Consider the following 14,443-nt stretch of genomic DNA (forward strand, 5'->3'; position numbering starts at 1 on the left):
ACATGCTTGGATGTGGTGCTCACTGCAAGTTTTCAGCTGCAGTGCTTGACCATGGGCTCACTTGCATTCCCCGCCACAGCATTCGCACATCTCTTTATCTGTGGTGCTCTAGAACCTCATTCCCAAGAGCTGCAGTGCTCACCCACTACAGAGAACTATAAGTGACCTGCAGTGTGGGATTACAGATGGCAGAGTTGTCAAGCACAGGTAGTAGAGCTATGGCACAGGCTGGTGCTTGGTGCAGGTGGCCACACTGGAATTGAGCTTGCAATATGGATGCACTTGCAACAGGGCCACCTCCCAGGCCCAAGGACAGGACATGAAAATCAGGCCATCCTAGGAAAAAAAAAATCCAACCCATCTGGTAGGTGCTCTTATTACTCTGTTGTTGCTGTTGGCTTTGGGCCACCCAGCTGTGCTCAAGATTTCCTCCTGGCTCTGTGCTCAAGGACCACTTCTGGTGAGGTTTGGGGTACTCTTTCCACCTTAACCCTTGTGCTATCTCTCCAGTCCCTGCTCCTTATTCAAATAGAATTCAGCGGCTGAGAGAGAAAGTACAGCAGTTGGGGGGCTTGCCTTGCATATGGCAGACCTGGGCTTCATCCCCAGCTAGGGTCCCCCAGCCCCACCAGAAGTCATCCCTGAGCACAGAGCCAGGAGTAAGCCTGGGTGTGGTTCAAAAGTTGCTGCAAATATTTTAATTAAATAAAACAATCCATATGAAAAAATCTCAATCTTCTTAAAGAACATAATTTGGAGGGTGGGGGTGGGGTTAGGATATTCACTGAGTTGTACAACCATTGCCAGTATCTAATGTCAAAACATTTCATCACCCTGAAAGACAAACCCTAAATCCATCAGCTGTCCCTCCACATTCTTCCTCCTATCGAGGCTCTGGCGGAGACCAATCTGTCTCCATGGAGTTCCGTACTTGGGACATTAGCTATAAAGAGTCTCTCATGAGTGGCTTCTACTTACCTTTTTATTTGGCCCATCCTTGGACTGGCCTATGCCAGTACCCCATTTAGCTTTTTATTGCTAAATAATATTCCATTGTAAGGCTACACCACCTTTTATTTCTCTATTCCTCTCTTGATAGACATTGGGGTAGCTCCCACCTTGGGGCTCTGGTAACTCCATGGGTGGAGGCCATGGCTTATGGGGCCCACAGAGAGGCCTCCTCTCACTGCCTAAAACTACCTCAGGATGGACATGCTAGGGAGAGTGCCCCCCAGAGCAGGGGGAGAGGAAAGCATTCTGTCACGGACCATTTGGGTGATATCCTCGCCTAAGCAGAAAGGACAGACGAGTCCCAGGCAGACTCACCTCCAGAAGTGGTAGAAAAGCAGTGGGACATTCAGCCCCAGGGTGAGCCACTCCTGCGCACACAGGAACATGATGCAGAAGAGGCTGTGGATGGAATATTCTGGCAGCACCAGCTGAGGAGGAAAAGAGACACGGACCAGGGTGAAGGCAGGAAAGGATTCTACCACAGTTACTTCCGCCCACAAACTGCCTCCATCTAACACATTAGGGAGACACATGCCATCACTCAGGTAGCACAGTGGCAAAGATCACTTTCCTAAAGGATGCGCTGCCCACCCAGCTGGTCTGCACTGGTCACTCAGCTACTCCTCTGCCCCTGTGCATGCTCTCTGACCCTCTTCTGGGGGGTACTTCTCATGACCTATCTCTTATGGTGTGATCACCCTCCTTCCAGCTCCCCCCCTCACACACACACATCCCTTTCACTATTCTAGCAATTTTCTTGTCCATTTTTCCACATCTCTATTGGCAGAACATTCCACACAGTACTTGGAATGAGAGGAAACCTACCAAATCCTTGATAAAGTGAAATGTACTGACCAAGAGTGTATGTCTGCAGCAGGATTGGCAGGAAAGCGGCCTGCAGTGGACTCACACACCGGTATTTCTTTTGATGGAACACAAACAACCTTTGGGCTCCCTCTTTCAGTTTAATCAGATGTGCAAAGTGGTCCAGACGGGTAGATACTGAGGGAGACCCCATTAAGTACACGTGCATGCAGAACCGCCTCCAACACTAAGTAAGCTCATTCACCTCACCATGAACCAGAGACTCACAAATAAATACCGAAAGAGACCAACAAACTGCAGAGATTCTTCCAGACCCTGCTCAAGGCTGAGTCATCCAGGGCACCCTGGGGGAACAGGGGAGGGGAATGAGCCCTACACCCACCCAGAGCCCCAGCAGCCAAAACCCTTCACACTCCATAATCACCACCATGCTCCTGGCTGGACTCCACTGCTTAGATGAACCTCATCCAAAAATTCATCTGCAGAGATACTCAAGTATTTGGGTTTTGTGATTGAAATCTCCACGGACGGGCTACTTCCTCCCCCATCTTTCTCTGCTTCCAGAAGGCCCAGCAGTCACGCACATGCCCCAAAGCTACACCCAGTTAAAAATTTAACTTCAGTTGTATCACCTGTAAAAAATTTTGGACTTCCTGAAGCAGCTGCGCAACATCTCAAAGTCTACACACTGATAAACCAGGAATAGCACACCAGACTGGATGGGATGCAACGTAGAAGGCAAATAATCTCAATTAACAAAATATAAACACAGATGCCTTAAGCTGTAATAACATCTTAGCAATCTCTTATACAAGGGCTAACAGCTCCATAGTGAGACATAACAACCTTCACTAACTTTCTTCTAAGGAAACATTTTTTGATTATTCTTCTAGGAAATTATTTATAACAAGCAATATAAGATAAATTATTGAGACCCTGATATGGAGACAGGCTTAAGGGGTGATTGGGAAAATTGGAAATAATGCTGATGGGAAGGTGTAATGGTGGTGGGATTGGTGTTGGAATATTGACTGTAACAGATCATCATGAACAACTCTGTAAACCACAGTGTTTATATAAAGTGTAAGGGGTGGGGGAGGGCAAGTGCATGCAGAGGCACCCACACAAGAAACGCCATTTGGTGATAAAGTAACTTCTTTATTCTCAAATCCCCTGGAGAACAAATGAGCTACATTAACCCACACCTTTAAATGTCCAATTTTCAGCAGCCCTAGAACCAAAATATAAGAGACAGTGACCTCAGGGAATGAAGGGGGTGCATCCAGCCCTTATGAACCTTAGCTCCCTGGTGATTCAGCTGGGATCTGGGGTCAAACGGAGGCCGGCTAGTGGACAGGACAAAGGCTTTAACCCCTGTACCTGTCTCTCCAGCACCCGCTTCCCAGTGGGAGAGAAAACTACGTTCTCAAAGCTGGGCAAGGGGTAGACCTGGGAACAATGGCAGTGACTTCTACCAAGCATATCACTACATTTCTAATCATCCATTTCAGCCACTCATGCTGAGATAATTAACATGTTTAGAGACAGCAACCGCGGGCCTGAATCATCCCTGAGAACTCCATCCCCATCTCCAACTCTGATGACAAATCTCGGGCTGATTACAGTCTGAATCCCAGGTCCTACTATTAATCATCACTGCTGCTTCCCTCTTTGGGCTTGATTTATAGAGGAAGCTGCAACCTTCCAAGCAGGGAGGATCCGTCACTGCCACCAGGCTAAGCAAAGTGGCTTAATGGGGGCCAGCTGGCTCAGGAGGCCCCCAGTCCTTTAAAGGGGTGGGAGGAAAAGCTGAAGGATTCATCCTGCTCCTCTGGCTGCCTTCTCCTAATTGCCTCTTACCATCTCTGAACCAACTTGGCCAGTGGGAGAGACGCCTGCAAGTGACACGGCGAGGGATGGCATCCTCTCATCCTCGTCCTGGTCCCCATGGGGGAGACTAGAAAATCCTGTCTGGTGCACACGGCCAATATCTGCCTTGGGGAAGAAGCCCAAGTAAGCCCACATTTCTGAGCTCCCAGCCATTGGATCGGCATTAGATTAGCTTCTCTGAGCAGAAACAACATGCAGAGATAGAGGCATTTAACAGCCAAGGCAAAACGCTCTGCAGTGCAGTCTTTCTTTCCCCTCTAACAGCAAAAAGAGTTTCCGAGGTGTCTGTGGGTACTGGGACATGAGGGGCGAGGGTACTCCACCATCACAAAACCAAAAAGCCCTGGGGTGTCCTGGGGTGGACACAGAGCCTGAGCAATTAAGAAACAAGGATGTTTTAAACGCCCGTGATGGGGAAGTGGTCCTTACAGCAGCACGTGTAGCTCATCTGTCTCAGACAGAATGAATAATCAGTGGGAAAAGCAAAGTTATGTTCTCATTTGTGTCTCCCCTGGCTGTCCTTCCAGTTTCCTTTCCCCAGCTTGCGGCATGCCCACACAAAGGACTGGGGACCACCCCGTGGCCACAATGCTTATTCATGTGGGCATTTACTTTACTAGGTGTCACCACTGCCTCTGAACTGACCTCCCTGCTAAGGACCTCTCTAACTCTACAGGCCAAAGCACTGAATGCAGCACTGGCCGACCCCTCCCTATGCCCTGAGTCATCCTTTGCATCAGAAAACATTGGCTTTTTCATCCAAAAAGCTGCTGAAAGGTGCCAATCTCCTTTCAGAAAACAAACAGGGACTATTTCAAGTGCAGGCTATTGAATTCCCAAGTTGTGTTATGCTTGGCTTTGTAGAGTTCCTCCGAATACTAAATAAGTGGACCAGATCCCTGCATTGTGGGATTGCTTTTTTAAAGGCTGCAATTAATTTCTATCAGAAAGGCTCTTCGTGATCAAGGCAGAATGGGGGGGCGGGGATCCTACAGCAACCTCCCATCAGTGACTCATTCACCTTTCCTCTGTCTCTCTCTCTTCCTTTTTTTCCTGGGGTGTGCTGGGGTGTCGGACCTTACCCTACCATACTCAGCTCTTAGTTTTTTTGCTTAAGGATCACTTCTGTTGATGCACAGGGAAACCATACATGGTGCTGGGTGGAACCAGAGTTGGCCTGTGCAGAAGACAAGTACCTAACCCTGTACTCTCCCTCTGCAGCCCCTCATTCACATTTTCTTGGCAGTGAAATCAGGCCGGATGTGAGTCATGGGCTAGGTAAATAGTTATTTTGATGACCTCCACCTTTCCCCTCACCCGGAGCTGGAGGCGTTGCACATCATTATCGGAAACTAAATTGCCATGACTTGTTGTTGACAGAGATAACTCACTCCCTGCCCACCAGCCCCTCGCTCTGGTGCACACAAAAGTCAGAGGTCAGGTGACATTCTAGGTGCACCCTAGTAAAACTCACATACTTGTCAAAGATTTCCCCCACTCCCCATGGCCCTTTATCACTCTAAGAAGATGGATGCGGACGCAGGTGAGGCCTGGCTGTCTTGACATCCCCCTGAGGACCTACCCCTTCATTTCCATTTTCTGGCAGACATGTCTATCCAGAGAGTGCACCACCACTGCACCCTGAAAACTCACATTCTTATTTCCTAATTTTCCAATTTCTGCTAACAAAAGCCATCTCTGACTCCTGTCTCATTCATTTCCACACCAAGACTATTTCCAAATCCTGCTGTTGCTTCTTCACAGACACCCTCATTTCCTTTTCCTTTTCTCCTGCCTGTACTGGTCTTCATCCCTCACCATCATGCCCAGGCTAGGGCAAGAACTTTCTAGCATCTATGTCGGGATGTGACACACCCAACTTTTAGTCCTATACCTTTACTTGCAGCCTTGTTTTCCCAGGTATAGTAAATTATCAAAGTGATTTATTTACATGCTTGCATCTCATTTCTTGGCTGATTTAGCCCACGGATGATGTGCATCTGAATAAAAATATTTCTATGCTATGGGAGTATCATATGGTGCCAGATAAACGTCTGTCTTATTTCACTGCTGTTGTGGAGGTAACTCATTCCCCGGGTGAGAAAGGGGGGGAGGTTTTTCTAAGAGCCAAAGAGAGAGGGAATGTTTGGAATTTGAAACAAAGGATAAGTTCCCCAGGAAGAAAGGGGACTCCCTAGATTAGGGGGTAGGGGAGACGATGGAGACAGCTAGTATGCTGGTGATGGAGAGTGGGTTGAGGTTCCTGGCTCCCACCACACTCCAGGAGTCCAGGCTTTCTGCAGCTGGTATAAGCTGGTATCAGCCTGCATAGGAGTGAATATACTGAGAGCCACAAGTCACGGAAAGGTCCCAGGCTGAGTGTATCTTAAAGAGACCAGCAGCTGTTGCAGTGTGGTCTCTGATCAGATCTGAATGAGCCCTGTCGACTCAGACAACAAGCTTTTCCACTGTGATTACATCGGGCTAAAAATATTAGCCCAATATCTCTCAGTGTTATATAAATTCTTACCAGTTACATAACGATCAACTGCGTGATAGTGAGAAAAACAGCTAACCACAGCTGAGTCTTATTTTCCTCATCTCTGAAATGCCAGCATCGAACACCTACCAACCAGGCTGCGGAGAATGACGGCCCTGGCTGGCAGTGCTTGCCAGGGTTGAAGCATACGCGAAGCTGCCGTGACTGTGCTCAATGGGGTCAGGAGACTGTAGTACCCTGGCTAGTGACCATTCTTAGGTCATTCACACACTTGTCCCTCTGACCCTGGAAGGAGTGAAATAGCCCACAACTAAATACTGTTTCTGCATTCTCCGGCAATTCCCCTGTGACTTCCCCTCATCCCCAACACCCACCATTCTGATGAAACCAAGCTTCCAGCTACTCCAAGAGGAAAGAGGGGCAAAAGCATGCCGATCAAACCACTGGAACCCCGGTCCTCCCATTTCTACACCCCTGTGGGTCTGCTCTCAGGTTTTGTTGCCTCACCCCTACCCTGAGAGCCAAAGACTATGAAAAAGGAAAGGATCACTTCTCTTAGATTTGCCTTCCCTGTCCATACACAATCGAGGAGACCTAGAAAGAACAGAGCCAAGGCAGTGCTCTCAGCCAGGTCTGCCATGGAGTTCTGTTTGTCCACAAATGAATCACCAACTGCACACCTAGTAGTTCCCTGGGTGAAACACATGGCAGGAGGGAACAGGAGAGGAGGAAGGCGGGGAGGCTCTGAGGAACCTGGGTTTTTGCTAACCAGGAAGAACACAAAGACCCTGAGGAACACACCCCCAGCCCGAAACTGTCAAGAAACTCACAGTGAGCCTTTTTGCTGGAAAGGCCAAGCCCTTCCCTTTAAGGACTCTTAGGAAAGTGGGAGTGGGGAAAAGTACCCTTTGAGAAAGTTCTTCTCTCTCTCTCTCTCTCTCTCCTCTCTCTCTCTCTCTCTCTCTCTCTCTCTCTCTCTCTCACACACACACACACACACACACACACAGAGTCAAAAAGAGCCTACATCATTCTGGGGGAAAAGGACCAGGTAGCCCAGGCCCACAACCTACCTTCCCAAGAACTTCCTGATGGCATTGCTTATTTCCACATGCCTCTGACTAATACCCCAACCTCTGATGGTACCAGGAAGTAGGAACCTCTCCAACTGCTAGAATTTGGGGCTGGGTCAACTTGAGCACTGCCTGTTCCAGGTGCCACATATTAAGTGGTTTGACCCCCTGGATTTTGCATCAATGCTTGTCTAATATTTTTAAGGGGGGAACCAATAACCCCCTTATGAAAGCAAATTAGCACAGATCACTGAGACCAGAACTGAGGGCTGGACAGATAGTACAGTGGATAGGGCTTGCCTTGAATGCAGCCAAGCCCGGCATCACTATGGTCCTATGAACCCCATCAGGAGTGATCCCTGAGCGCAGGGCTAGGAGTAAGCTCTGAGCAACACCAGGTGTGGCCCCCAAACAAAAAATAGAATTAGCGGTCATCTAGCATTGGGATCTAACTCTCACCTACATTCCCCATCCCAATGCACTGCGACCAGTGCTCTCCGGTCACTGACTGCTGCCCCCAGACTCAAGTCCAGGCTGATGGCATCTGCAATAGAAGCAGTATGTGGCCTCCCCAAACTCCAGCCATACCCATGGGAGAATCCGGCAATGTTCCTTTAAGCCCGGGCCATGGTCTCTGATTTGACAGGGTTGGCTATGGCAGCTTCTGGGGATGGAGGGCAAGCCTCCAGCGTCCTTATTGCTCTGAACCGCATCACCTCCCCTGATGCCTGCAGGCCACCGGTGCCCCTCACCCTCACCAGCTTCTGTGAGCTTCCTCTGGCCTTCTTGGAATCTCCAAGGACACTTTGTAGACCTGGGAGATGGACCTGATCCTGGGAGGACCAAAGCTCTGAATTCCAGCCCTGCCCACATCTCTCAGGCAGCCTTTTATCCCTTGTTTTCATACAGCTTTGAGATCCACTTGAATTTCAAAAGCCTCTCTGCTGGTTTCTTAGCACACTTGTTAAATTACTGAACTGCCTGAGAGCCCACTTGGGGAGGAGGGGAGAATAAAAAGCGAGCTCAGAAATAATGCCATAGTTTTAAAGGACAGGATTCTCCTACAACTTGCTGGCAATTCCGATACCTATCAGCATTTGTACCATCCCACTCCTTTTCTTCATTCCTTTCAGCCCGGAATGATGGGGGTAGGAATCGTGCTCAGAATCTAGGGAGTTATTAGGCAAAAGTTTGGACTGTTTGGGAGGAGAGACACAGAAAGGAATGTTCTAGGGGACCAGACAGAGACAATCCAGTGGGTAAGGGGCTTACCTTGCACGCAGCCCATCCTAGTTTGACTGCTGCCACTAAGTATGCTTCCCTGAGCCCTGCCAGAAGTGATCCCCTGAGTATAAAGCAGGGGTAAGCCCTAAGCACCACAGGGCTTGGCCCAGAAAATAAATAAATAGGTAAAGGAATGTTTGAGAGTAAGGAGGGTAGAACTAGGAGTTTCAATAAGCCTTTTGGTGCTAAAGAGCCCCACTTATTTGCTCATGGTGCAAATATTTAGGATATCACCTCCTAGGTGGAGAAGACAGAGTGGTCACCCAGTGGACTAAGCAGTGGAAGGGGCTGGGGCGGGGGGGGGGGGTAACGCATAGATGCTACAGCACAGCAGTAGAGCACTGCATTGTGGGGCGACACCCAGACACCTGTGGCGCAGAGTAATGATGCAGGAGAGAGGCAAAGCCTTTCATCCCGAATGAGGAAGAGCGGGGAGGGTGGATTCCTAGCAGGAGCCTATGCCTGTGAGCTGAGGTTCAGAGGAGGCCTTGCATGAGGAAAGGCAGGAGATAGAGATGGAGGGTGGCTCCCATTGCTCCAACGGGCACCTGAGAGTCAGTCTGTTCTGTTGTGGGGAGACATCACCTCCATCTCTCCCTTCAATGTGACCTTAAGACTGGAAATCTTTCAGTATCCTCTTTTTTTTTAATCTTTTGCTTTTGGGATCACACCCAGTGTTGCACAGGAGTTATTCCTGGCTCATGCGCTCAGGGATTACTTGGGGGACCATATGGGATGCTGGGAATCAAACATGGGTGGGCCGTGTGTAAGGCAAACGCCCTACCTGCTGTGCTATCGCTCCAGCCCCTCAGTATCCTCTTCTTAATAGGAAACTGCCATGATTGTCCTCCAACAGGGAAAACCACGGCCCCCAGGGGGCCAAGCGAGCAGCAAGTTTGCATCTGCCTTTGGTCTTACCCCCAGTCCAAGCAGAAAGCTTGGTAGGTGGAGGAAGACAATTCATCTCCACATTGGATTTGCCTTTTCTGCCCCTCTCCCACCTGTCCCACCCCTGTGCCCCTGCCCCAGCCCCCAGCAAAGGGAAAGAACCCCAACTCTTAGTAGGGGAACAGGGACCCGAAGTCCCAAGGCCATCCTGCCTAATTCACAGTTCTGAGAGTGGCAATTTACATGGAGGCCCCTATTGCCACATCTTTTATGTAACTGGAAACCAACCTGTATTTTCAGAAAGGATGTTATTTTCTCTGGGCTACTGATAGCTCCTATATGCAGAGAGAGGGAGTCACAGCCTGGACTGAGAGCAGCTCTACCAGTCTCCAAAAGAGAGCCTTGGGGCTGGAGCAATAACACAGCCGTCAGGTGCTTTCCTCATGCATGCAGACCCTGGTGTCCCATGTGGTCCTCAGAGCCAGGAGGAAGCCCTGAGCACAGCTGGGGTGGCCCCCAAAGCAAAAGCAAAACACAAAGAGAGCCTTTTCCAGGATTAAAACATGATTATCCTACTTCAAGGCTGGCTATTAAGTGGTGTTAATTACTGGTGACATTCAGTAGGTTGGTGAGATTTTGCACAGCAAGCAAAGGAGGGTATATTGAACAAGACCGCCAGTGTCGGCATCTGGGAGAGGAGAGAAAACTGTCATTCCCACCCTGATGCTGACTGACTGCCTGCTGAGCAGGATCTGGGACCCAGGCAAAAGCAAGACCAAGGCAGAGAGCCTTTCCAGGCTTCCTGGGTGGGGGCCCTGGTTTAAGGGAGCTCATGCAAATGAAGCTGCCAAATTATAACACAAGGTTGGGTTAGGACAGGCTGAGTTGAGCCAAGGTCTGTTTCGAACTTGATGCCACAAATTAACATTCTGAAAAAAGACAAAAATAATATTTTTGTTATTTTGTCATTTTCTTTCTTCCAGCAAGAACTCAAGTGACTGTGTATTGGCAAAAATAATATATGTTTCTTTAATTAAATTTGACTGGAGTGATAGCACAGTGGGTAGGGAGTTTGTCTTGCACGTGACTGACCCAGGTTCAATTCCTCCACCCCTCTCAGAGAGCCCGACAAGCTACCGAGAATATCCTGCCCACACTGCAGAGCCTGGCAAGGTACCCGTGGCATATTGGATATGCCAAAAACAGTAACAAGTCTCACAACGAATATGTTACTGGTGCCCGCTCAAGCAAATTGATGAACAACGGAATAACAGTACTACAGTGCTAATTTAATTGTAGTCACCATGATTTATAATATCACTAATTATAGGGTTCCATGCACACAATGTTCTAAACTCATACCCTCCATGAGTGTCCACTTCCTTCCACCATTTTCTCAAGGTCCTCCCCAACCCCACACCCCAATGAAACACTCCAACCCCCATCCCAGCCATCTCCCTGCCACTGTAAGTTCAGTTCGACCACTTCTCCGATTCTGCTGCTATGACAATTTGATATTCCCTTACTATGCTTCTTTATACCCCACATCTGAGAGAGGTAATTCTGTGTCTGTCCCCCTAATGACTAACTTCACTCAGCATAAGACTCTCCAGATCCATCCATTTAGCATCAAATTACAATAATTCCATCTTGTCTTCTAGCTGAGTAGTATTCCATTGTGTATATACCCTTCAGTATCTTGACCCACTCTTCTGTTCTTGGACACTTAGGTTGTTTCAGAATGAGACACTTGTGTTCTAGAGCAGTTATTTCCCAGTCCTGGATATTTCAAGGGGGACACTGGTGAAAACTGCACAAATTGTGGGGAAGATACAGCACAAGACTTGGGGAACAAATGGTATGTGAACAAGGTTGGAATCCGGGCAGGTTTGTTAAAGCTGAGGAACAGTGCTCTAGAGGTGCTAATTGAGCAGTCACAGGACTCAGCCACTTCATCCTGGTGCCCTATCTCTTCATAGATAAAATGGAAATAATAATTATATCTACTTCATAGGACTTTTATGAGTATTAAGTGAGTTAATATGTGTGAAGCTCTTAAAATAACATCAGCACCAAAAAGCAATCCATAAATAATTCCTATTATCTGTAAAGAGACATTTGACCTGAACTATTCCTATAGCTATTTTCATCTCAAATAACCCTTGTACTTTGTAAAAAACAACACTCAAACCTCCCATGAAAATTAAACTCATGTATCTTCTCTTTCCCTCTCCAACTTCCACTACTGGTAATTTTTTTAATCCTCATCCTCCAGTAATTCCTATCCCCTCAAACACCAGGAGTGCTATGGAATCTGATCATTGGACATGTCAACATTAATCTCTCCTAAAAATCTCTCCTCTTCTAAAGAACACATTCTTATCCTTCAGTTTTTGTTTATTTGGTTGGTTTTATTTGGGAGCCACACCTGGAGATGCTCAGAGCTTATTCCTGTCTCTGTGTTCAGAGATCAGTCCTGGTCATGCTTGGGGGACCATACGTGGTTCCAGGGATCACACCAGTTCAGCCACATGCAAGGGAAGCATCTTACCCACTGCAATATCCCTCCAGCTCCTTTTGTTCCTCTGGAGTCTCCCCTGGGCCTATGATGTATACCTGTATATATGTCCTGTGATGTCTATGGGTCTCCATACAAAGGTTTCATCAGCACCACGCCTAGCCCCATAGTGAGTGTTCAGAAAAGTCACCACTTATGCATTTAATGACTGTGCCAAGAGCCCGTATAAACATTAAGTATAAACAGTATAACATGAACCAGGTGTGCCGGGATGAATTGGATGCGCACTGTGGTGATGGTTCAGGTATCTCTAGGCAAGACAACAGCTCACCTGTTGCAGGCTGACTTATGAACTGGTCGGCAAAGGGGTGGGGGAAAGCTTGAACTGCAGGCAGTGGGGAAACCAGAGGGCACACAACCAAGCAGCAGCCATGAGCAACTCACAAGCTTAAGAGGCCATTTTGGCCTCCATCTGGTACCCTGACAACCATGGTCTCTTCTTCACTGGGCTCCCTCCTGCCTACCCAATCACACTCCCTATCTGGTTTTCACCTAAGAGCCAAAGAGATCACTTGAAATATGAATTAGCTCATACGACTTCTTCACTCACCTCTCCGATGTCTTCCAATTGCTCTTAAATGAAATCCAGGCTCCTTCCAATGGCCTGTAAAGCCCCACATGGTCTGACGCCATGTCCCACCATCCCCTCTCCCTTTCCCATGGTTCCTTTGCTCACTTTGCCTCCACATCAATGTCTCTTTGCTCTTCCTTCTGGCTGCCCCACCACAGCACCTTGGCATGTGCTGTTTGTACTCTCCAGGGAGCTACTCTCCCCAGATAGTCCCATCTCTCCTGGCTGGTTCCTCCGCACTCAGAAGCTGGGTACTAAACTCAGAACAACCTTCAGGCTTTATCCACTATTACCCTGAAGTCGGAATTAGGAAGATGAGCCCGGAGCAAATCGTTCCAGGAACTGCAGAGATGAATAAATGAGTTATACATTGTGACAGGAACAGAATGGGTCAGATCAAGTTATAAGAAAAGGAACTAAGAAGCAACAGGAACATTAAGCAAACTGTCTGTAAGGCCTGTAGTGGAATGTGCCAACTATGGAATGTTGGATTCCCTGTAGGATTCCCCTCCCCGCTAAATAAACCTTGTGGGAACTGTGCTCGAGACCCCACCCCTATGGCAATAATCAGGTCGAGTCCACACGCAGAATAAAGTTGCTGTCTCCCTCCTATACCTCAACTGGTCATGGTTCCATTAAAACCTTTCCACTTATTTGCTTTCATTTCTTCATGGCACTCACGACCCTATTTGAAAGTATACCATTCATGCATTTATCTAATCGTTCATTGTCTGTTTCTTCACTTGAGCACTCCATGAAGACTGTTTTTCCCATTCATGATGATCATCAGTGACTGCAGGCCCTTTCATTTTGTTTTAAGTGAGTGAATGAGTGAAAAAGTAAATGGGTGCTCCTATCTTTTCCCCACATAGCAATCACCTCGATCATTTCTGACTGATAGTTGTGGCCCAAAAGCAAAACAAACAGAAACTACAACTGTGTAGCTCAGTTCTCCCATTATGTTGCCTTTGGACTTTTGTTGCTACCTTGCTATGTATCTTTAAGTTCCATCTATGAGAGAGATCATTCTGTTGATAAAACCAGAAAAAATGTCCTGAAGTCTGAGGTTTAATTATTATGATCTAAATAATTTCATTTGAATGCCAGGCCGCAGGAGGTGATTTCCCATCCAGGTTTGATGTCTGGGCTCTCTGGTCCATAGTCTATGATGTCCGTGGTTAATTCACAAAATATGTTATTTCCCTGAAGATGCAATTCCCACACCAGTGACAAAGGGATATGCAATAACCATGGTGCTAAGAAGACTGGAAGTTTTTTAGGGAGCTTTAGGAAATGTTAATCAATATTATTCATTATTAACCTTTTAGACAGGGCAGTTCTAAAAAGAACCAAACAGTGGGACAGCCAGAAAATCTGAGAAGTTTAGAAACTTATCATAAAGCCTTCTGGAGTTTTCAAGGTGGTTGCCAGAGCAACCTCAGGCACCAGATCCTGGAAAAGCTGAAACATTCTATTTTTGAAACACCCAGTTGCTGATCAGAAATCCAGAAATGAAACAACCCAATAATATGAAACACATTGGGAAAAAATCTTTAAAATATGAGTATTTTCTCAGAACGTGAAAGCATGCCACCTAAGAGGACTATTTTGACCCTGGAAACAAAAAGATTTCAAAGTGCCTTCCCAGAAGTCTATTTACTGCATTTTGCACAAAATACTGGAGTTAAAGACTCCCTTTTCTACTTAAATTGCCTCTCAGATCCAGATTATGAATTCCTCCTACCCTCAGGCCTCAGCTCTGCAAAGAACTCTTTCATACATGTATACATGCATTCAATAAGCACTTGTTGAGTGACTCATTA

At 47.3% G+C, this 14,443-nt stretch overlaps 1 protein-coding gene across 1 annotated transcript in view; it reads right to left on the reverse strand.

Moving 5' to 3' along the window:
* Positions 1-14,443, reverse strand: part of CNIH3 (cornichon family AMPA receptor auxiliary protein 3) — a 122,596-nt gene that overhangs the window by 12,446 nt on the left and 95,707 nt on the right. The window contains exon 4 of the mRNA XM_004605420.2: positions 1,327-1,439. Coding sequence (XP_004605477.1) covers positions 1,327-1,439 — 113 coding nt within the window. The remainder of the gene's footprint in view (positions 1-1,326; positions 1,440-14,443) is intronic.

The sequence above is a fragment of the Sorex araneus genome, chromosome 9, assembly GCF_027595985.1.
Source record: "Sorex araneus isolate mSorAra2 chromosome 9, mSorAra2.pri, whole genome shotgun sequence".
Lineage (NCBI taxonomy): Eukaryota > Metazoa > Chordata > Mammalia > Eulipotyphla > Soricidae > Sorex > Sorex araneus.